General features: G+C 43.8%; 1 protein-coding gene across 1 annotated transcript; it reads left to right on the top strand.

Moving 5' to 3' along the window:
• The first annotated feature begins 16644 nt into the window (after nucleotides 1-16644).
• Nucleotides 16645-20828, top strand: Rfxap (regulatory factor X-associated protein). Its single transcript, NM_001044263.1, has 3 exons — nucleotides 16645-17211; nucleotides 18962-19069; nucleotides 19865-20828. Exons 1-3 carry the CDS (start codon nucleotides 16816-16818, stop codon nucleotides 19973-19975), a joined length of 615 nt encoding a protein of 204 aa, NP_001037728.1. The 5' UTR covers nucleotides 16645-16815; the 3' UTR covers nucleotides 19976-20828.
• The last annotated feature ends 679 nt before the right edge of the window (nucleotides 20829-21507 follow it).

The following is a 21507-nucleotide window of genomic DNA, read 5'->3' as shown; positions in this document are numbered from 1 at the left end:
GATACCAGGTACCGAAGTTAAATCAGGAACAGATAAACCAGTTAAACAACCCCATAACTCCTAAGGAAATAGAAGCAGTCATTAAAGGTCTCCCAACCAAAAAGAGCCCAGGTCCAGACAGGTTTAGTGCAGAATTCTATCAGACCTTCATAGAAGACCTCGTACCAATATTATCCAAACTATTCCACAAAATTGAAACAGATGGAGCACTACCGAATTCCTTCTATGAAGCCACAATTACTCTTATACCTAAACCACACAAAGACCCAACAAAGAAAGAGAACTTCAGACCAATTTGCCTTATGAATATCGACGCAAAAATACTCAACAAAATTCTGGCAAACCGAATCCAAGAGCACATCAAAACAATCATCCACCATGATCAAGTAGGCTTCATCCCAGGCATGCAGGGATGGTTTAATATACGGAAAACCATCAACGTGATCCATTATATAAACAAACTGAAAGAACAAAACCACATGATCATTTCATTAGATGCTGAGAAAGCATTTGACAAAATTCAACACCCCTTCATGATAAAAGTCCTGGAAAGAATAGGAATTCAAGGCCCATATCTAAACATAGTAAAAGCCATATACAGCAAACCAGTTGCTAACATTAAACTAAATGGAGAGAAACTTGAAGCAATCCCAGTAAAATCAGGGACTAGACAAGGCTGCCCACTCTCTCCCTACTTATTCAATATAGTTCTTGAAGTTCTAGCCAGAGCAATCAGACAACAAAAGGAGGTCAAGGGGATACAGATCGGAAAAGAAGAAGTCAAAATATCACTATTTGCAGATGATATGATAGTATATTTAAGTGATCCCAAAAGTTGCACCAGAGAACTACTAAAGCTGATAAACAACTTCAGCAAAGTGGATGGGTATAAAATTAACTCAAATAAATCAGTAGCCTTCCTCTACACAAAAGAGAAACAAGCCGAGAAAGAAATTAGGGAAACGACACCCTTCATAATAGACCCAAATAGTATAAAGTACCTCGGTGTGACTTTAACCAAGCAAGTAAAAGATCTGTACAATAAGAACTTCAAGACACTGAAGAAAGAAATTGAAGAAGTCCTCAGAAGATGGAAAGATCTCCCATGCTCATGGATTGGCAGGATTAATATAGTAAAAATGGCCATTCTACCAAAAGCGATCTACAGATTCAATGCAATCCCCATCAAAATACCAATCCAATTCTTCAAAGAGTTAGACAGAACAATTTGCAAATTCATCTGGAATAACAAAAAACCCAGGATAGCTAAAGCTATCCTCAACAATAAAAGGACTTCAGGGGGAATCACTATCCCTGAACTCAAGCAGTATTACAGAGCAATAGTGATAAAAACTGCATGGTATTGGTACAGAGACAGACAGATAGACCAATGGAACAGAATTGAAGACCCAGAAATGAACCCACACACCTATGGGCACTTGATTTTTGACAAAGGAGCCAAAACCATCCAATGGAAAAAGATAGCATTTTCAGCAAATGGTGCTGGTTCAACTGGAGGTCAACATGTAGAAGAATGCAGATTGATCCATGCTTATCACCCTGTACAAAGCTTAAGTCCAAGTGGATCAAGGACCTCCACATCAAACCAGATACACTCAAACTAATAGAAGAAAAACTAGGAAAGCATCTGGAACACATGGGCACTGGAAAAAATTTCCTGAACAAAACACCAATGGCTTATGCTCTAAGATCAAGAATCGACAAATGGGATCTCATAAAACTGCAAAGCTTCTGTAAGGCAAAGGACACTGTGGTTAGGACAAATCGGCAACCAACAGATTGGGAAAAGATCTTTACCAATCCTACAACAGATAGAGGCCTTATATCCAAAATATACAAAGAACTCAAGAAGTTAGACCGCAGGGAGACAAATAACCCTATTAAAAAATGGGGTTCAGTGCTAAACAAAGAATTCACAGCTGAGGAATGCTGAATGGCTGAGAAACACCTAAAGAAATGTTCAACATCCTTAGTCATAAGGGAAATGCAAATCAAAACAACCCTGAGATTTCACCTCACACCAGTGAGAATGGCTAAGATCAAAAACTCAGGTGACAGCAGATGCTGGCGAGGATGCGGAGAAAGAGAACACTCCTCCATTGTTGGTGGGATTGCAGACTGGTACAACCATTCTGGAAATCAGTCTGGAGGTTCCTCAGAAAATTGGACATTGAACTGCCTGAGGATCCAGCTATACCTCTCTTGGGCATATACCCAAAAGATGCCCCAACATATAAAAAAGACACCTGCTCCACTATGTTCATAGCAGCCTTATTTTTAATAGCCAGAAGCTGAAAAGAACCCAGATGCCCTTCAACAGAGGAATGGATCCAGAAAATGTGGTACATCTACACAATGGAATATTACTCAGCTATCAAAAACAATGACTTTATGGAATTCGTAGGCAAATGGTTGGAACTGGAAAATATCATCCTGAGTGAGGTAATCCAATCACAGAAAAACACACATGGTATGCACTCATTGATAAGTGGCTATTAGCCCAGATGCTTGAATTACCCTAGATGCCTAGAACAAATGAAACTCAAGACGGATGATCAAAATATGAATGCTTCACTCCTTCTTTAAAAGGGGAACAAGAATACCCTTGGCAGTGAATAGAGAGGCAAAGATTAAAACAGAGACAGAAGGAACACCCATTCAGAGCCTGCCCCACATGTGGCCCATGCATATACAGCCACCCAATTAGACAAGATGGATGAAGCAAAGAAGTGCAGGCTGACAGGAGCTGGATATAGATCTCTCCTGAGAGACACAGCAAGAATACAACAAACACAGAGGTGAATGCCAGCAGCAAACCACTGAACTGAGAATAGGACCCCCGTTGAAGGAATCAGAGAAAGAACTAGAAGAGCTTGACGGGGCTGGAGACCCCATATGTACAACAATGCCAAGCAACCAGAGCTTCCAGGGACTAAGCCACTACCTAAAGACTATACATGGACTGACCCTGGACTTTGACCTCATAGGTAGCAATGAATATCCTAGTAAGAGCACCAGTGGAAGGGGAAGCCCTGGGTCCTGCTAAGACTAAACCCCCAGTGAATGTGATTGTTGGGGGGAGGGCGGCAATGGGGGGAGGATGGGGTGGGGAACACCCATAGAGAAGGGGAGGGAGAGGATGTTTGCCCGGAAACGGGGAAAGGGAATAACACTCGAAATGTAAATAAGAAATACTCAAAAAAAAAAAAAAAAAACAAGTAGGCTATGAAAGTATTCTAAGACTTCCAGTCTTCTGGCACACATCTGAAAACCCTGGTACTTGGGAGGCTGAAGCAGAAAAATCGCAAGTCAGCCTGGGCTACAGCCTCTCCTCCCTCTCTCTCTCTCTCTCTCTCTCTCTCTCTCTCTCTCTCTCTCTCTCTCTCTCTCTCTCTCTCTGTAGCTGGGGCTTTAACTCTGTGGTAGAAGCTAGCATGCACAGGCTTTGGGCTAGATCCTTAGTACCTAAAATAATCACATTCAAGGCAAGACCATATCTCAAAGACTAGTTTTCTGTAAGAAATAATACAGGCTCTCAGTTTAAGATTTGCTCAATGTTCTCAACAATCCCGGAGCCCCAACCTTCATGAATACTGATACAGAAAACTGGGGAAAGACCATAAGCCCACCGCGAGTCTGCAACAAACTGAACTAAGAGGGGGAAAGAATCAATGAAAGTTAAATCAATTTTATGGAGATCAGACTCAAGAAGGCTTCCCCAAGTCTAAATGGAGAGGAAAGCCACAAATAGAAGAATTGCGGTAGAGATGACCACAAGGGAGAAATTGAGACAAGTTCAAAACTGGTTGTGGACCAAGAAACCGGAAGTGACCAGTGGAAAGACAACAAAGACCCGACAACGGCACACATCTCTAGAAGCATGTGAACTAAGCTTCCATTTTAAAATACTGACACGGCACAGCTAGGTAGGACAGCCAAAATCCCTCCAACAGGAAAGAGAAGCTAAAGTTCCCATGGCTGTTACCATGAACTACGGGCCCTTGTGCAATGGGGGAGTACCATCTGAGACTCCTCGGCAATACCAGACATGCAAGCTCTTCGATTCATGAAACAGACAAGCACTGGGAGATGGCTGGAAGTCTGCCTTCTCAACACCATTAAGTAATGCAGAAGCAGAGATCAAAAAGAACAGTAAGAAAACTGCTATCAATGAACAATTAATTTTCATATAAATGAAGTTAGGAAAGAATACGGGAGAGGAATTTTTCACCCTTTTTAAAGTTTAACAAAAAACAGGAGGAGGGTACATGCCACAACATATGGGTGGAGGTCTGACAACTTGTGGGAGTCCACTCTCTCCTTTCCTAGTGTGGGTCCTGGGGAGCAGGCTCATCAGATTGGTGGCAAGTCCCTTTACCCATTGAGCCATCGTGCTGGCTTTCATTCCTTAATGCTACTAACGATACTGAAAATGATGTTCAATGCAAGTCATTAAGTGAAAAGTGATTTATTGTCATCGGTGGAGAGAATTGTTCTGCATTCTCCTCCAAACAAGATGCCCAAAATAGTTTCCACACAGTAAACTATATTGATCAATGATAGATAACATGTATATGCACTAAATTTTAATTTAACCTAATAAAGACTAGTTTATAAACACAATGGATATTGATTCTTCTTCCTAAAGGGTGATGATGATGGTGGTGGTGGTGGTGGCAGCGGCGGTGGCGGTGGCGGTGTTGATGGTGATGATGATGATGATGATGATGATGATGATGATGATGATGATGATGATGTTACTGCTGGGTGATGTTGTTGGTACTGGTATGATGGTGTGATGTTGGTGCTGGTATGATGGTGTGATGTTGGTACTGGTACGATGGTATGATGGTGGTGCCGGTATGATGGTGTGATGGTGGTACTGGTATGATGGTGTGACGGTGGTACTGGTATGATGGTGTGATGGTGGTGGTGCTGCTGCTGGTGCTGTTGCTGGTGGTTAAAAGGAGTTAGAAAACCATACTATGTTTGAATGGTACTGCATTCTTTCTGGTTCACATTATTCACCATTTAAAGCTTTCCTTTGTCCTACACTAAGGACATCACAGAAAGGCAGTTTTTAGGGGAGAAATTCGGGATAAACATGGTAGGGCCTCAAAGCATGTAAATATTGCACAGGTAACAAAACCCTAGAAGACTCTTTGGTGGTGTCAGTTCTAGCCCATGGTACAGTTTTGCATATAAAGTTGCTTATATGACATCGGTTGACTGAGTCAAAAAACGAATTTGTTCGGCTTAAACAGAAATGTAAAATGTGGCATCTTACATCTATTTGGTGTGCTACTAGATGAAAAAGACATACGAGGAAAAAAGATTATCAGAAAAGTGGTAAAAAGCCTAAAGAATTGTTCAGACAGAGGTTGTAGGTGACATTGTGAGAGGTAGGTGTGTGTTTAAGGGATGCCCCTTACATAGCTTTGATAGACCACTCTGACTAAAAGCAACTGAGAGGAAGGTGTTCATTTAGCCTACACGTCCTGGTCACACTTCATCCCCGAGGGAAATCAGGACAGGAACTCAGGCAGGAGCCATGGAGTAACTCCGCCTGCTGGCTCCCTCTCTAGTTACCTCACAGATTCAGCGCTACCTTTCTTATACAATCCTAAAGTGCCTGCCTAGGGGGTGGTGTCACCCACAGTGAGCAGATCACTCTGAAATCAAGTAATAATCAAGACAACCCCAATGTGATCTAGAGAACTCTTCAATGGAGGCTTTCCTCTCAGTCGACTCTAGGGCATGTCTCAGATTGACAGTGGTAACTAGGACATTGATTTCCTCCGGAAAGATTAACAGAAAATTGACAGAAAATTAAAACAGTAACAACAATAATAACTCTTAGGTTTAGAAAGCACAGTGATTCTTGATCAAGAACATCTGAGACAATTTATAGTCAGACACTTCATACAGAAGTCACAGCACTCCAAAGGCAACAAAGTGGCAGCTTACTAGTGGAGAAAAAAAATAAGTAAGTTTGCTCACTAAAGAGTAAGCAGGTTGGCACTGGGGTACCCAGAGCAAGAACACGATCCAGATAAAAACAGTGAAATGGTTCTCTTGACTTCTGAAAGAAGATAACTGGTAATCTAAAATAAACACCTAGGGGGCTACACTCTCAGCTCCTGGGAAAGATACTAAGAAATAGCTGTAACTATGTGTTAGGCACGAAAATGAAACAAAGATGTTTTTAGAGAATCAACAAATGAAAAGGTCAACTTATTCTCACTGAGAAACTTCTAAAGGGAATCCTTCAAAAAGATGTGATGTAACGGAGAAACGGGGTGGGGGACATCTGTAATTTTCATTCACTCGTGCACACATCTCCTCTGCATCTCATGTATAATTAAGACAAGATTTGTCACCTCTCTCCACAGTTAGCTGTATACAACACATTCTCATCTTCCCCTTGTTTACTTACTGTTTCCTTACCATGGTAACCTGGCAATGTGTTCCCAGCAGTGTGAAAGCTAACTTCCCCAGCATTGCTCAAGACATCATAGTGTCACATCTGCTACGAGATATGCAGGGCTTTGGCCAGCCCTACTCTAAGCCCACACAGGAGGAGACTCCGTAGGAGTATGATTAAAGACAGATATGAACATACCGAGGGCCATTGCCATAATAATCAAATCATTCATGCAACTCAGACCCTACAGTGTTGTTTCAGGTCCTTAGATTCTGAAAAATGTAGAGCAAACTGTCTCTTCCCATAGCTACCCCTGATTTCTCTTCTTTCTAAGCACAGAGTCATCTCAGCAGTATGGAACTCATGGTAATCTCTCAACACCTAAGGCCATCATCCCCATGTCGTGTTAGATCTGTCAAGTGGGTGGGCTGCTCTTGAAGCTCTTGAAGCCTTGGGAAGCTGCAGACCAGGCCAGACCTTTTGATAGCAATTAATAATTATAGAAGGAATGATGTAAAGATATATCACATAATGATGAGCCTGATTTCTATGGTGCTCTACAGAGGTAAGGAAGTGGTGAATGGCTAGAGAGTTGGCTCAGAGGTTAAGAACAAACACCTAGTGTCCTTGCAGAGGACCTGGATTTGATTTTAAGGGTGCCCCTGACCCCACACACTGAATAAGTGTAATTTTAAAAAATATTTAAAGGTGATAATTTAAAAATACTATCTCTAGGGAACATGCTTTCTCAAAATACCACAGAAACCCTGGAGTGGTTTTAAAAACACATCAGTGTTAATGTCAGAACATAAGTAGAAGAAAACTGGAAATAAAGAGATAGAATCAAGCGAGATAAATGTGACTTCCCTAGGACTTAGGTTAAATCTTGGGAAGCATGGTCAAGGGAAATTAAATGAAAATTAGAATGGGAAGCCCAGACCTAAAAGGCAGAAGATAATGGTTTACATCTAACTCATTAGTAGGGTGCGATAGCTTGTGTTTAGACACCACTAGATCAGACGTAGAGATTCATTTACCTCATAATTATTCAAGGATTCTGATAGGAAAACGACAGGCACATTGAAATGATGCTCTAGAAAGGACTCAGGTCCAGGAAAGCATTAAATGGTGCACTGTGCAGAGTCTAGCGGGGAAACAGTGGATTGTCTTGCCTCCCATCCTGCATCTTTGTAATAGATTCTTTCTTTGTCATAGAGATTGCAGATGCTAGGCAACTAAGAGATATCCCCAGTCTTTTATTCATTCATTTCTAAACTCATAACTGATTGTTGTGATACATACACAAATATACATGTAACACATGTGCACACACACATAAACACACACATAACTACAGTCTTTCCCACCCACACGTAAATTCCCCAAAATAATGACTCTGAGATTTAATTATGTTTATGAAGAGATGCTTAGGCCATAAAGTAGGGCCTGTTCCCCAACTAGCTCATAATTTAATTATCCCATTTATTCTATTCTAAGTCCTGCCGAGTGGTTGATTACCTGGTCAGTTTCATGTGACAGTTTTCCTCTATGTGCGGGCCAATCTCCCCCTGCCTCACTCAATCCCAGAATCAATCAAATCTCTCTCTCTCTCTCTCTCTCTCTCTCTCTCTCTCTCTCTCTCTCTCTCTCTCTCTTTCTCTCTCTCTGCTGGATGTCCCACCTTCTTCTAATCCTGCCCCCAGTTCACTGGCCAATCAGCATTTTATTAACAGGTGAATGTTTTTACACAGTGCACAAGAGAATATCTCTACACCCATATACACATATACACATACATATATCAAGCATATACACATGCACACATACACACTCACACATCCCAAACTCCACTCTTCTGTGTAGAGTTTTCAATCTCTGAGAAGACTCCTGAGGGAAACATCACCTATCAGAGGCTCCATCTTGTGAAGTCCCAAATTCATTTGAAGGGGAAAAAAAACCTAAGCTGAAGATATCCCCAGCTTCTCAGAGGTGACCGCCCAGGGAAACATCTTTTCAGGATCAACACACAGACACTTAAACCGCTGTGAGCCAGGCCGTGTCAAGCTGCCCGCTGAGCTTGCCCATGCTGCAATGTGACCCAGAGTCCTGCCCCAGTCTCAGAGAAGAGCCATGAACCTGTGTTAGAATTGAAGCTCCTGCAAGGGGAGCTGTGAAAGTAAAGCTTGAGTTGCAGTGGAGACCCCAGGATATTGGAGATGAGATCATGTCTATGGACCGGCTGCCAAGGGAAGTTTCAGGTGGCGTAGAACTGCAGAGGCTACATATACACTTCAGGCAGCAAAGCAGGGGAGGCAAGGCTACCCACAGCCCTGGAGGCCAGTCTACTTCAATAGCTCCAGAGGCTGGACACGGATATGCTGCAGGATTTGGAGTTTCCCTGGTTGGATTTAGCTTGGGGTCCAAACAGTCCTTGCTGCACCCCAATCCTTCCGTTTTTGGAATAGAGGCATTTATTCTTTATTTCATGGTGAAAGGGTATAACTTGATTTATATTTCGGAGGTGCTCACAGCTAAGAAGCAGCCACGAATTTCAGATTAACCCCCACGGATTTTCAGACTGTTGAAATTATTAAAGACTATGAGGAATTCTGAAGCTGGCTTGTGTTTTGTATTGTAAGGATGTGGCGCTCTGGGGAGAAGAGATAGAATGTTGCGATTTAAACTCACGTATTTGGATGTCGAGTTGACAAGGGGAGGAGCTGTGATGGTTAATCTCAAGTGTCAACTGGATGAGAATTAGAATCATGTAGGAAACCGCCTTGAGATGTGCCTAAGAGGGATTATCTTGACTATGTTCATTGAGCAGGAAGGTGTAACTCCCAAAAGCTAACCTGTAAGGACCACCTGCCCAAGGACCAGGGAATTCCCTGGGATGCTGGGAATTGTAGTCCTTGAAAATAGCAGCCAAGCCACATGGGAATACATGGTGGCCATGTGGCTTTACCTTTAAATATCCACCACAACACAGTCACCACTCAGCTGGGAATCCCAGAGAGTGGCCCTAATCAGTGCCTATCCTACTCAGTATTTAATAAAAAGCTTGCTTCAATTTGGCTCAAATGGTGGAAATTTCTGGTGAATCTCAGGATTGACAAAGGCCCACTCGGTATGAGTGGTACCATTCCCTGGGCCACAATCCTTCTCTGTATGAAAATGAAAAAGTGGGCTGAGCACAAACATTTATTTCCTCTCTTAAAAATCATTTTAAACTTTATTATTTTAAAAGAAAATGTTGCAGGGGCTAGAGAAATAGTTTCCTATCTGTTCTTCTGGAGGACCCAAGTTTGATTCCTCCCCCACTCACATAGAGTGGCTCACAACCATCTATACCTCCAGTCTCTGGGGATCTGGTGCCCTCTCCTGACCTCTGTGGCTACCAGGCATGTACGTGGTGTATGTTCACATACTCATACACATAAAATTGAAAAATTAACCTTTAAAATTAACTAAATAAAAAGGAATTTCACTTGTACTATGAGCTTATGTGATTTTTAACTGTCATCAATGAAAAAGAATCGAATTATTAAGCTGTAGTGATAAAATAGATCTTTCAAGATAGTCCTTTGTATTTTCACTTAAGATTTTATTAATATATATTTTCAAATGCATAAAATGTTTTAAAGTGTTTTAAAAACAATCAGTGAGTACCCATATGCCCAGATTCAGCACTTGTAAATTTTTTTATCATAACTGCTTGATATGTTGTGTACGTGAGTGTCAGCTGTATCAACTCAGTCAAATGTGGCCATCACAACAACTCACTCTCCATTTGTTAATTGTCAATCTTATACTTTTAAGGACAAGCTCTTCCATAACCAAATGGGATTAATATACCTTGGGAAATTCATGACAGTTATCCAATACCATCTGGTTTTTAGAATCTGCATTTGGAAGTTTACTAATTGCTTCCACATCCTGGGGTTTAGTCTGTTCCCCCTTGTGTCTTTGTAAACAGGAAATGAGTTCTAAAGAATTAATCAAATTCGTGCTGCACATTTTTGGCAAGCATCATCATGTTTAATGTCCCCACTTTATACAACTTCCCATTTCTCAGTCACAGCCTGGTTCTGAGAAAGGCTGGAGAGAGAAGGTGAGGGCTATCTCTCCATTGAGAAGCCATGTTTAGTCTGCCTTTTAAGGGAAAGGGATCAGTCTTAATACATCCCAGTGGCTTTATCAACAAACATAATGTTTTAAAGTAGCTTTGCCAGCCTGTTTAGTGTGCTGTAAGAGGATACAACCCTATAGATAATTTATAAGTAAGCAATAACCATGTGTTCTTCACAGCTCTAGAGACTGAGAAGTCTCAGATCAAGCCCCCAGTAGTGGATGCCCCTTCCCTAGCACACAAAAGGCTGCCTTCTTGCTAGATCTGAAAAAGACAGAAGGATCAAGGACTGTGTTTGTAACGTTTGTGTGTGTGTGTGTGTGTGTGTGTGTGTGTGTGTGTGTTATATGTGGTGGTATGTGTGGTGGTGTGTGGTAGTGGTGTATGGTGGTGGTGGTGTGTGTGTGTGGTGTGTGTAGTGGTGTGTGGTGGTGTGTGGTGGTGTGTGGTGGTGTGTGGTGGTGGTGGTGTGTGTGTGTGATGGTGTGTGTAGTGGTGTGTGGTGGTATGTATGGTGGTATGTGGTGGTGTGTGTAGTGATGTGTGTAGTGGTGTGTGTGGTGGTGTGTGGTGGTGTGTGTAGTGGTGTGTGTAGTGGTGTGTGTGTGGTGTGTGGTGGTATGTGTGGTGGTATGTGTGGTGGTATGTGTGGTGGTGTGTAGTGATATGTATGGTGGTGTGTGGTGGTGTGTGGTACTGGTGTGTGGTGATATGTATGGTGGTTTGTGGTGGTGTGTGTGGTGGTGGTGTGTGTGTGTGGTGGTGTGTGGTGGTATGTGTGCTGGTGTGTGGGTGGTGTGTGTGGTGATGTATGTGGTGGTCTGTGGTGGTATGTGTGTTGGTATGTGGTGGTATGTGGTAGTGTGTGGTGGTGTGTGGTGTGTGTGGTGGTGTGTGTGGTGGTGTGTGTGGTAGTATGTGGTGATGTGTGTGGTGGTATGTGTGGTGGTATGTGGTAGTATGTATGATGTATGTGGTGATGTGTGTGGTGGTATGTGGTGGTATGTATGGTGGTGTGTGGTGGTGTGTGTGGTGGTGTGTGGTGATGTGTGTGGTGATGTGTGTGGTGGTGCGTGGTGTGTAGTGGCATGTGGTAGTATGTGTGGTGGTGTGTGCTGGTGTGTGTGGTGATATGTATGGTGGTATGTATGGTGGTATGTGGTGGTGTGTGTGTGGTGTGTGGTGGTATGTGTGCTGGTGTGTGGGTGGTGTGTGTGGTGATGTATGTGGTGGTCTGTGGTGGTCTGTGTTGGTATGTGTGTTGGTATGTGGTGGTATGTGGTGGTGTGTGGTGGTGTGTGTGGTGGTATGTGTGGTGGTATGTGGTAGTATGTGTGGTGGTGTGTGTGGTGGTGTGTGGTGATGTGTGTGGTGATGTATGTGGTGGTCTGTGGTGGTATGTGTGTTGGTATGTGTTGGTATGTGGTGGTGTGTGGTGGTGTGTGTGGTGGTGTGTGGTGATGTGTGTGGTGGTATGTGTGGCGGTATGTGGTAGTATGTGTGGTGGTGTGTGTGGTGGTGTGTGGTGATGTGTGTGGTGGTATGTGTGGTGGTGTGTGGTGATGTGTGTGGTGGTATGTGTGGTGGTATGTGGTAGTATGTGTGGTGGTGTGTGTGGTGGTGTGTGGTGGTATATGTCTATGGTGGTGTGTGGTGGTATATGTCTATGGTGGTGTGTGGTGGTATATGTCTATGGTGGTGTGTGGTGGTGTGTGTGGTGGTGTGTGGTGATGTGTGTGGTGATGCGTGGTGTGTGGTGGCATGTGGTAGTATGTGTGGTGGTGTGTGCTGGTGTGTGTGGTGTGTGGTGATATGTATGGTGGTGTGTGGTGGTGTGTGTGGTGATGTATGTGCAGTGGTGTGTGGTGATGTGTAGTGATATGTATGGTGGTGTGTGGTGGTGTGTGTGGTAGTATGTGGTGGTATGTGTGTTGGTGTGTGTGGTGCTGTGTGGTGATGTGTGTGGTGATGTGTGTGGTGGTGTGTGTGGTGGTGTGGTGGCTGGAGGTCTCTCACTGAACCTGGAATTCATCAAGGTTAGATGGCCAAAGGAACTCCAGGCATCCATCTGTCCCTGAGCCCAGAGCACTGAGGTGACAGACACATGTCAAACCCAGCTTTTAACAGGAGTGCTGAAGATATGAGCTCAGGCCCTCAGATGAGTGCTGTAAGCCCTTCATCAACTGACCATCTCCCCAGGCCCTGGAATATCTATCAGGACTTTATATTAGTCACAAGAACTCTGCCCTTACTACTTGATCATCTCCCACAGGCCCTCCTCTTAAGACTGTCACTTTGAAAAGGAGCACTTTGAGAGTGTTATGAACTGAGAGGAAAACGCTTGTTCACTGAAGACCTTCAGATACTTCAGCTTTGCAGCATAATAAAGCTAGCATCTAGCATAAGGATAGACTGAGCAAGACTAATGCAGAAATACACTGCCCCCATTTGGATGGTATGGTGAACATTTGACATTCACAGGCTGTATGGTTTTAAACAAATGTGAGACGTGCTTGCCAGCATCTCAACAGAAGTTAATTAAGTCTTGAAAAGTTAATTAATCTTGGAAAGAACATTGAGGGCAAAGAAAGATTAGTTAGTTTAATTAGGAAGATCTGAGATCCAACTACACTCTTCCCACCCACTCGTTAGAAAAGGAGCTACTTGCCACCAGCATCTCCTGATGCATACGGACGAGGGATGGTTTGGGTGTGGCATCTCCTGATGCATATGGACAGGGATGGTGTCACTGTGGCATCTCCCGATGCATATGGACAGGGGTGGTGTCACTGTGGCATCTCCCGATGCATATGGACAGGGGTGGTGTCACTGTAGCATCTCCCGATGCATATGGACAGGGGTGGTGTCGCTGTAGCATCTCCCGATGCATATGGACAGGGGTGGTGTCACTGTGGCATCTCCTGATGCATATGGACAGGGGTGGAGTCACTGTGGCATCTCCTGATGCGTATGGACAGGGGTGGTGTCAGTGTGGCATCTCCTGATGCATATGGACAGGGGTGGAGTCACTGTGGCATCTCCTGATGCGTATGGACAGGGGTGGTGTCAGTGTGGCATCTCCTGATGCATACGGACAGGGGTGGTGTCACTGTGGCATCTCCCGATGCATACGGACAGGGGTGGTGTCACTGTGGCATCTCCTGATGCATACGGACAGGGGTGGTGTCAGTGTGGCATCTCCCGATGCATACGGACAGGGGTGGTGTCACTGTGGCAACTCCTGGTGCATATGGACAGGGGTGGTGTCACTGTGGCAACTCCTGGTGCGTATGGACAGGGGTGGTGTCAGTGTTTCCACTGCCAAAGTCAGGAAGCACCCCAAGTACAAACATGGCAGAGAGCTTTTAAACTAACGTAAAAAGCCTTGGTAGCAGAATATTAAAACCCTAGCACAAGAAACAGACATCTTACTCAACTTCAAGGAGCATTTATTTCAATTTCGTATTACAGAAAACATAAAATTCCTGTTCTCAAACTGTGTATCTGTTTCTGGTGACATTTTCTCTTTAATTATGCTATTCGTGGTATGAAGAGCTCTAACTAAATCTACCCAAAAACTTGTACTGCAAAGATAGCATTTATGTGCTTTTAAATTCTGGAAGTATGTATGAACCAAGGAATTGTGGGGGCTTCAGGAGGAAAGGTAACTTGTGCTATTATTATGTTTTGTTCTTTGGGGGATTATTTTTTATTGTTTGTTTTGAGACAGGGCTCAGAGGGGCCTTGAACTTACAACTTTCTCACCTCACCCCTATCCTCACGCTAAGATCACAAGCTCATCCCACCTGGCCAAGTGTTAAGGTCTTGGTTAATACTGTCGTGATTAACCAAAATTTTTTACCATTCTCTTAAGTTGTATTTTTCTGGATCGCAAAGTTCAAGGCCAGCACAGATTCAAAGCACAGATTAATAAATTTATAGCACAGATTCAAAGTTCAAAGCACAGATTAATAAATTTATAGAATGTAAACTGTGCGTGACATAGGGAACTTCAAAAATAAAGCTTCGAAGACCCAAAGGATAGTATTTTCTTGAAATTTTTTTTACCTTTGTATCATTACAAATTTTAAAAACCTTAAGGCAAACCATTGTGAGTTTGAGATAGTCTACCTATATTCATTCAGACTTTAGGGAAAAGCCTAGAGACAATGTATGCCAACTTCATCTCTCCTGAGAAACCGAGCTCAGATTCCTGGGTGTTGTCTGCTACATCGATAAAAAGATCCACAAAAGGCAACTTTCCAGAGACTGGGAGTAGGGTAATGGTTTCCTGGGGCTGGGAGTTGGAGCAGGGACTGCTTTAGAAGAGACAAGGACGCTATAGTGAATGGTATATGCTTTAAGGCTAGTAGTCTAGCTTCAGTGGTAGAACCTGCCAAGCACTCACAAAGCCAGGACTGGATCTCCACTACGGAAAACCAAGGAACCAAAATGTCTTATAAGATTGGTTGTATACCTTTATAAATGGACTGATTCTTTACAATGTATACTTACACTAAGTAAAATTTATGGCTTTGCAAATGAAACTTTAAAAAAACAACAGCTTGGGACTAGAAAGATGGCTCAGTGGTTAAGAGTACTGGTTGCTCTTCCAGAGGTCCTGAGTTCAACACCCAGCAACAACATGGTGGCTCACCACCATCTGTAATGGGCTCTGATGCCCTCTTCTGGTGTTTCTGAAGACAGTGACAGTGTACTCATACATTAATAATAATAATAATAATAATAATAATAATAATAATAATAATAATAAAGCTTCAAACAAAACTGACAACTAAGACTGAGTTTAAAAGAATAAAAAATACTCAATTCAATATGTTTTTATAATATGAGCATATTTTTGTACACTGGTTCATTCTTGAATAAAGTTCATTTCAGCTTTATAGATTTTAAAAAGAAGACTTAAATTAAACCCCTATTTATAAAAATCAACACAGAATGAATTGAAGACTGAAATATAAGGCCTAAAACTGTGAACCACTAGAAATAAAAATAGGGCAGATGAATGGGCAAAGATCTATTTGTATAAGACACCTCTAAAACATAGGAAGTGGGGCGAAAAAAAACACAAATTGATGGGTATCAAACTAAAAAGCTGTGGCTCAGTAAAAGACCTGAGAATAGGCAATCTCTAGAACGGGAGAAAATATTTGCAAACTACATTTGATGAGTAGTTAGCATCAGAATTATTTAAAGAATTCAAACAAATACAATAAAAATAAGTAAAAAAAATAATAAATACCTAAGAACCCTATTGAAATGGGCGATATAGTTAGTTCACAAAGAAAAGCATACAAAGGCCAACAGGTGTATGGAATGTACATCACTAATCCTAATGTGCAAATCCAAACTACAGTGTTATTCCATCCCAGATGAAACAGTTATTACCGTAAGATATCAAGCCCTGGTGGGGATACGGAGGAAAGGGACCTCTTGTACATTGCTAGTGTGAACGCCAACCTATGCACCCACTATGGAAGTCAGTGGGAAGCTTATGCGGGAAATAAAAACAGAACTGTCATGTAAGCCAACGATCCCATTGTTGGGAATGTCAGAAAAGGCATGCCTGGGTAAGAAAGCTAGCTGAAAGCATGTTCTCACCCGGCTTGACTGGGATGCATGAGTCAAATAAACCATTTCCTCCTTAAGTTGTTTCAAACTCCTCTCAGAAACCTTCCTAATTGACCCAGAGACATTGCAGAAGAGACGTGCTTTGAACCCTTTAGGGAGGGTGGGTTTAGGCAGAAAGTGCCTTCTGGCGGTGCCCAGGTCTCTTTGACAAGCTTCCTGAGTCTCCAGCTCTCCGAAATCGCTCGCCGGCGAGAAGACAGCTGCGCAGGCGCAATCGTTGCTGCTGTCTGTTGTTCCTCCCAGCCTGGAAGCTAGCGGGGTCCTTGGTCTGCCAGCGTTCAGCAATCGTTTGCGGAAAGCCGCGGCGCAGGCGCATTCGGTTCTGTCCTGCACCTGCTCAGCACCGCCCCCCAGCTCTGAAGCGCAGGCGCTCAGACCGCTGTTGCGCACGCGCAGTGCAGTGCGGGCTGCTCGGGTCCCCGGACGTACGGCGGATCGCTTGTGAAGTCCCGTTGTGTTTTTCAAGTGCTGACGGGCCGCGGTGGCGGACCCTGGCTCTGGCGGCATCACGGAGGCGCAAGCTGTGTCCGAGGGCTCCAGGCCGGGCACCACCAGTCCCCGGACGGCCCCTCCCGTGACGGTGCTGGTGATGCGACAGGACGAGGCCGCGGCGGACAGCGCTCTGAGGCCAGGTCTAGCGGGGAGCGAGGCGGCGGCGGACGCCGAGGATGAGGCGGGGGAGGACGACGCCGACCTCCTGGACACATCGGACCCGGCGGGCGGCGGCGAGAGTGCGGCCAGCCCCGAGGAGCTGGAGGACGAGGATGCCGAGGGTGGCGGCGCGGCGCGCAGACGAGGCTCGAAGACCTGCACCTACGAGGGCTGCCGCGAGACCACCAGCCAGGTGGCCAAGCAGCGTAAGCCCTGGATGTGTAAGAAGCACCGCAACAAGATGTACAAGGACAAGTACAAGAAGAAGAAGAGCGACCAGGCACAGGGCTCTGGTGGCCCCGCCGCGGCCAGCACAGGCAATGTCAAACTGGAGGTATGCTCCTCGGGCCCCGGGGCCAGGGGAGGTGGGTGCCACTCCACTGTACACACTCAGGGTCCCCCCGCAAGGGGCTGGGCTCATCCTCTCATTGCCATTGAGCAGACAGTGAGAGCCCCACCCGACACTGGCACTTTGGAGGTGATCTGCACCTCTTGTCAGTAAACCCTTCCCCTTCTCCACCCTGTGGCTTCCTACATACCCTATTTTTAGTTTTCTGTAACTTTTTGACCTTTGTTTTTTGTTGTTTTGGGGGGATTGTTTGTTTGTTTTTCTTAAACCCCGTGGCTCCGAAGAAAAGTTGGATTGGCAGTGGGGTAGTAACTCACAGAGCACTTTGGCGTTACTTGATCCAAGTCAAGCATGGGAAGATAGAAGCCAGTGTGCTTTGCAGTTGGGATTCTGCTGCTGGCTGTGTGGACTTAGGTCCGTTTTCATCTCGCTTAAATCGCCTCCCTCATCTTTTGGCCTTAAAATAAGGCCCAGTTAGTGTTTCTTCGGATTTATTTTGGCTAGATGGAAATTATAATTGGTGTGCATTTCAGCTCAAACCCAGCAAAGTCGGCCTAAATATTAGAGCTGTTTAAAAAACAAAACCAGATCCGTAAAAAGTAGGCAGCCTCCTTACCACAGAAGTTCCTTTTGAAGTTCAGACTGGATAACTATTGCTACGGTAAGTGTCTTTGAGTTTTGTGGTGCTAACATCCTACCTACACAGTGCAAGGCCTGGAGTTGTGAAGACACAGGGTTCTCTACAGTCAAGTCAACTCTAGCATTCCGTGTATTGTGTACGTAAAGGAAACAGTGCTATAAATAAGGATAACTGGGGAGAGTTAGAAGAAGAAATTGTCTTTGCTTTTGTGATATTTGAATTCTCTTTTAGAGTTTTTAATATTTTGAGACCTAAAACATGAATGTATGGAAACGTTTTTATAACAAAAGTTTGCTAAGCATCTCACGATAAAGGGGGGAAGAGGCTATTTTAATAAACTCAAAAACCAGTAGATAAAAGGGACAAGACCAATATAATAAAATAATAATATTAATAATTTCATATAGGCATGGCCTCATGATAAAGCATTTTAAGTACAGCCCATTCTTTTTCTTTGCATGGCAAGGTCCTAGGTTCAGCCCTTAGCCAGTCTCTCCTAGTTTTCTTTGTCAGAGCGTGGTTTTATTAGGGGCACAACGTTTCCCCTAACTTGAGCAACATTGTAATGGGATTCAGTCTCAGGGAAAGGTTGCTATTGCAGAACTTGCTATGTGCTCTGTAGCGGTGACCTCATAGCTGTGATCCCTGGCCCCTTCCATCCAGCTTACTCTGAAAGCTGTTTGCTTCTGTAAGCAATATTTTACTGCCACTCTCTTCTTGTGGGTATGAATCCAGTACCTCATTAGCAGTAGATTGCCTCTGAGTAATTTATTTTGTCCCAAAGTGAGCAGAAGTGTGGACAAAGATTGTTCTGTCTGAGGAGATTTCGGTGTCACTTGTCATTCTTCAGGGAACAGCCCTCGGGGAACTAACTTCCCCTCTGCCCAGTAGCTTCAATTTGAGACTTTAAAAGCCTGCAGGGAGGAGGAGTTTACTGAGAATTAACTGCCAGCACCTGTGACTTACCCAGAGGCTTTTCTAAAGTTCCACAGACACTGAACAAAAAGGACAAAGATAAGAGAGATGCTCATTTCACTGAAATACCTGCAGTTGTGGATTACAATACTGTACTAACCGTTCTGTCATTGATCCCAGGAAAGCACAGAAAACATACTCTCCATTGTCAAACAGAGAACGGGATCTTTTGGGGATCGCCCTGCAAGACCTACTCTATTAGAGCAAGTGTTAAATCAGAAAAGACTGGTAAGTGCAGATCCCTTTAGTGAAAACGGCTTGTTTTCAATGGGACTGTTTTTCCTTTTAAGACGTTAGAAGTAGTTGACTGGCCATCAGAACTGCACAGTGCCTTGTCACTGGACACGGTGACCTCCCCTCCCCTTCCAGGACTGCAGTGGAAGGAACACCTTTAGCCCTGTTTTCCTCACTGACTAACCTTTGATTGAGAAAGATGAGATTTTAAAACAGACTCTAAGTATATAGAGTAGTACTGTAAAGGCACTGAGATAGAATTACTAATATTTAATAAGAGTCTCTGATATACAACTGATGGAAATTACCAGAAGTCAATCAGGAAAGGGGCGGTTGTTTGATAAGATATTGGAATATTTCGAAAGTAATTTGAAGGAGAGACTTTAACTCATGATATACTTTCGACATAAGTTTTTGGTAGAATATTAGACTTTTTTTTTAGACATTTTTTAAGAAAATGAATTTAGATTTTTATCTCAAACTTCTACAGTGAGGTTTTATAATACTAAAGAATCACAAAGAAAAGATTTTAAACTTGACAATATAAAAATGTAGACAAAGGCAGTACTAATTTTAAACTGCTACATGACATAGGAAAAATATGCACATCAGGTATAACCGACTGTCAGCATGGTTGATGCTTTCTTATAGAAACATCCCAACACTTGAAAGAATCAGGCCAGGAGCACTGTGTTGAGTTCAAAGCCAGCCTGACTGTGGTGTGAGACCTGTTCTCAAACAAAAATGGATAATTCTATCAATAATCCTTTTCGATCTTTTCTCTTGAAGTCATTACTAAGAAGTCCAGAAGTTGTCCAGTTTTTACAGAAACAGCAGCAGCTACTCAATCAACAAGTTTTGGAGCAAAGACAGCAGCAGTTCCCAGGAGCTCCAGTGTGAGGGCTTACCAGGAAGTCTGCTGTGCTTTGCCTGACTGATGGATAGGTGTGCCTTTAGACCAAGACGATGCCCTGATAATCAGGCGTTGGTGGTGCACACCTGGAAGCCCTGAACTTGGAAAACTGAGCCAAGAGGATCCCAGATTCAAAGCCAGCCTGGGCTACATAGCAAGTTCCTTTCTCAAAAAAGAGAGAGAGAGAGAGAAGAAAACTATTTCCTGTTAAGTGTGCGTGTGCATTTGAGGATAATAAGTATTGAGTTTTTGCATTTCATTGTATCATATCACCCTGAGTCTAAGTCTCCTGTATGGTCTTTAATGTTTTTCTTCAGTTCTGCTCACTGAAGCTAAGGAGGCAGTTACTTCCTGTGGAAGTCATAAAGGTAATAGTAATATCACATCACCTGGTGCTGTGCTCCTCATCCGGACGCACTGGGAAGGAATGGATGTTGGGTTGTCGCAGTGACCTGGAGCTAGCTAGGCTGTAATGAAGGGCCGGGAATCCTTACTCAGCCCACCAAGGCCAGGGCAGGTTTGGTTTTCTTATAGTCATTCTTAACGTTCGTCATAAAGGAGATCCCGAAGGGAGAGCAACGCTCACGTATGACAAGGCCAAATGTGTCAGTGGATTGACCCCTAAGTTCTGAAGTGTAAGCGACGTTAAACTCAGAGGGCTATGGGCGCAGTTCAGCCTTGCTGCGCCCCCCTAGCCTGTGCGAGGCCCTCTGCCTGCCCACCCTCACCACCATATAAACAAATGCAGGGAAGAGAGTGACGGTCTTCATTGTGTTGTTCGTGTGTCTGAAAAAGACCTTTGCCAAAATTATCCATTAAAGGGCAGCTGTTAAACTTTGAGTTGTCTGCTGTACTCGTTTCTTTAGTTCCACACTGGCTATAGAAGAATCTGCTCACTGGTACTGTACGTAGAGTACTGGGAGCCCTGTTGTCTCCAGGCCTGCCTGCCTGACCACTCTGCAGCCTATGAGCCACACATGTCCCTGCTTGGCTACAACTTAAACGTATCCCATTATGTTTGTAGTGACAGTGTCTTGTTGCAGTATCAAAATGTTGGAACTTTGGTAGCAGAATAGCCCAGCTTCAGATGAAGAGCAAGTAAGAGTGTGAGTGTGAATGAAAGGGGGTGGGGACTAGAGCTGTGTGTTAAGAGCTTCGAGATGGCTTCAGTGCTTGTTACTGCTTTCGACATGCGACTAGCTTCTTCCATCATTAGGTTTTTATTTACCTATCTCTTAATTAGGATTGATTAACTGACATGACACTTGTTTTGGCCAGTATAGAGCAGAAGAAATAATGGTGTGCCAGCCTTGAAACAAGCCAGTTACGTAGTCATAAGCCTAGCCCAACCTGGGGATAATCTCCTGTGCACGGCGTAGAAGCGTCACCTGTCAGTAAAATGCTGTCAGCCTGCTAACTTAGGAAATAGGGAGGTGGAAGTTCCAGGAGGGAGAGAGGATTCTGGGATAAGAGTCGAGAGTGGGAGATTTCCCCACAACCCAACTCTCAGAAAATGGCC

Source organism: Rattus norvegicus, chromosome 2, assembly GCF_021556685.1.
Source record: "Rattus norvegicus strain SHRSP/BbbUtx chromosome 2, alternate assembly SHRSP_T2T, whole genome shotgun sequence".
Taxonomy (NCBI): domain Eukaryota; kingdom Metazoa; phylum Chordata; class Mammalia; order Rodentia; family Muridae; genus Rattus; species Rattus norvegicus.
This window is presented reverse-complemented; position numbering and strand designations above follow the sequence as displayed.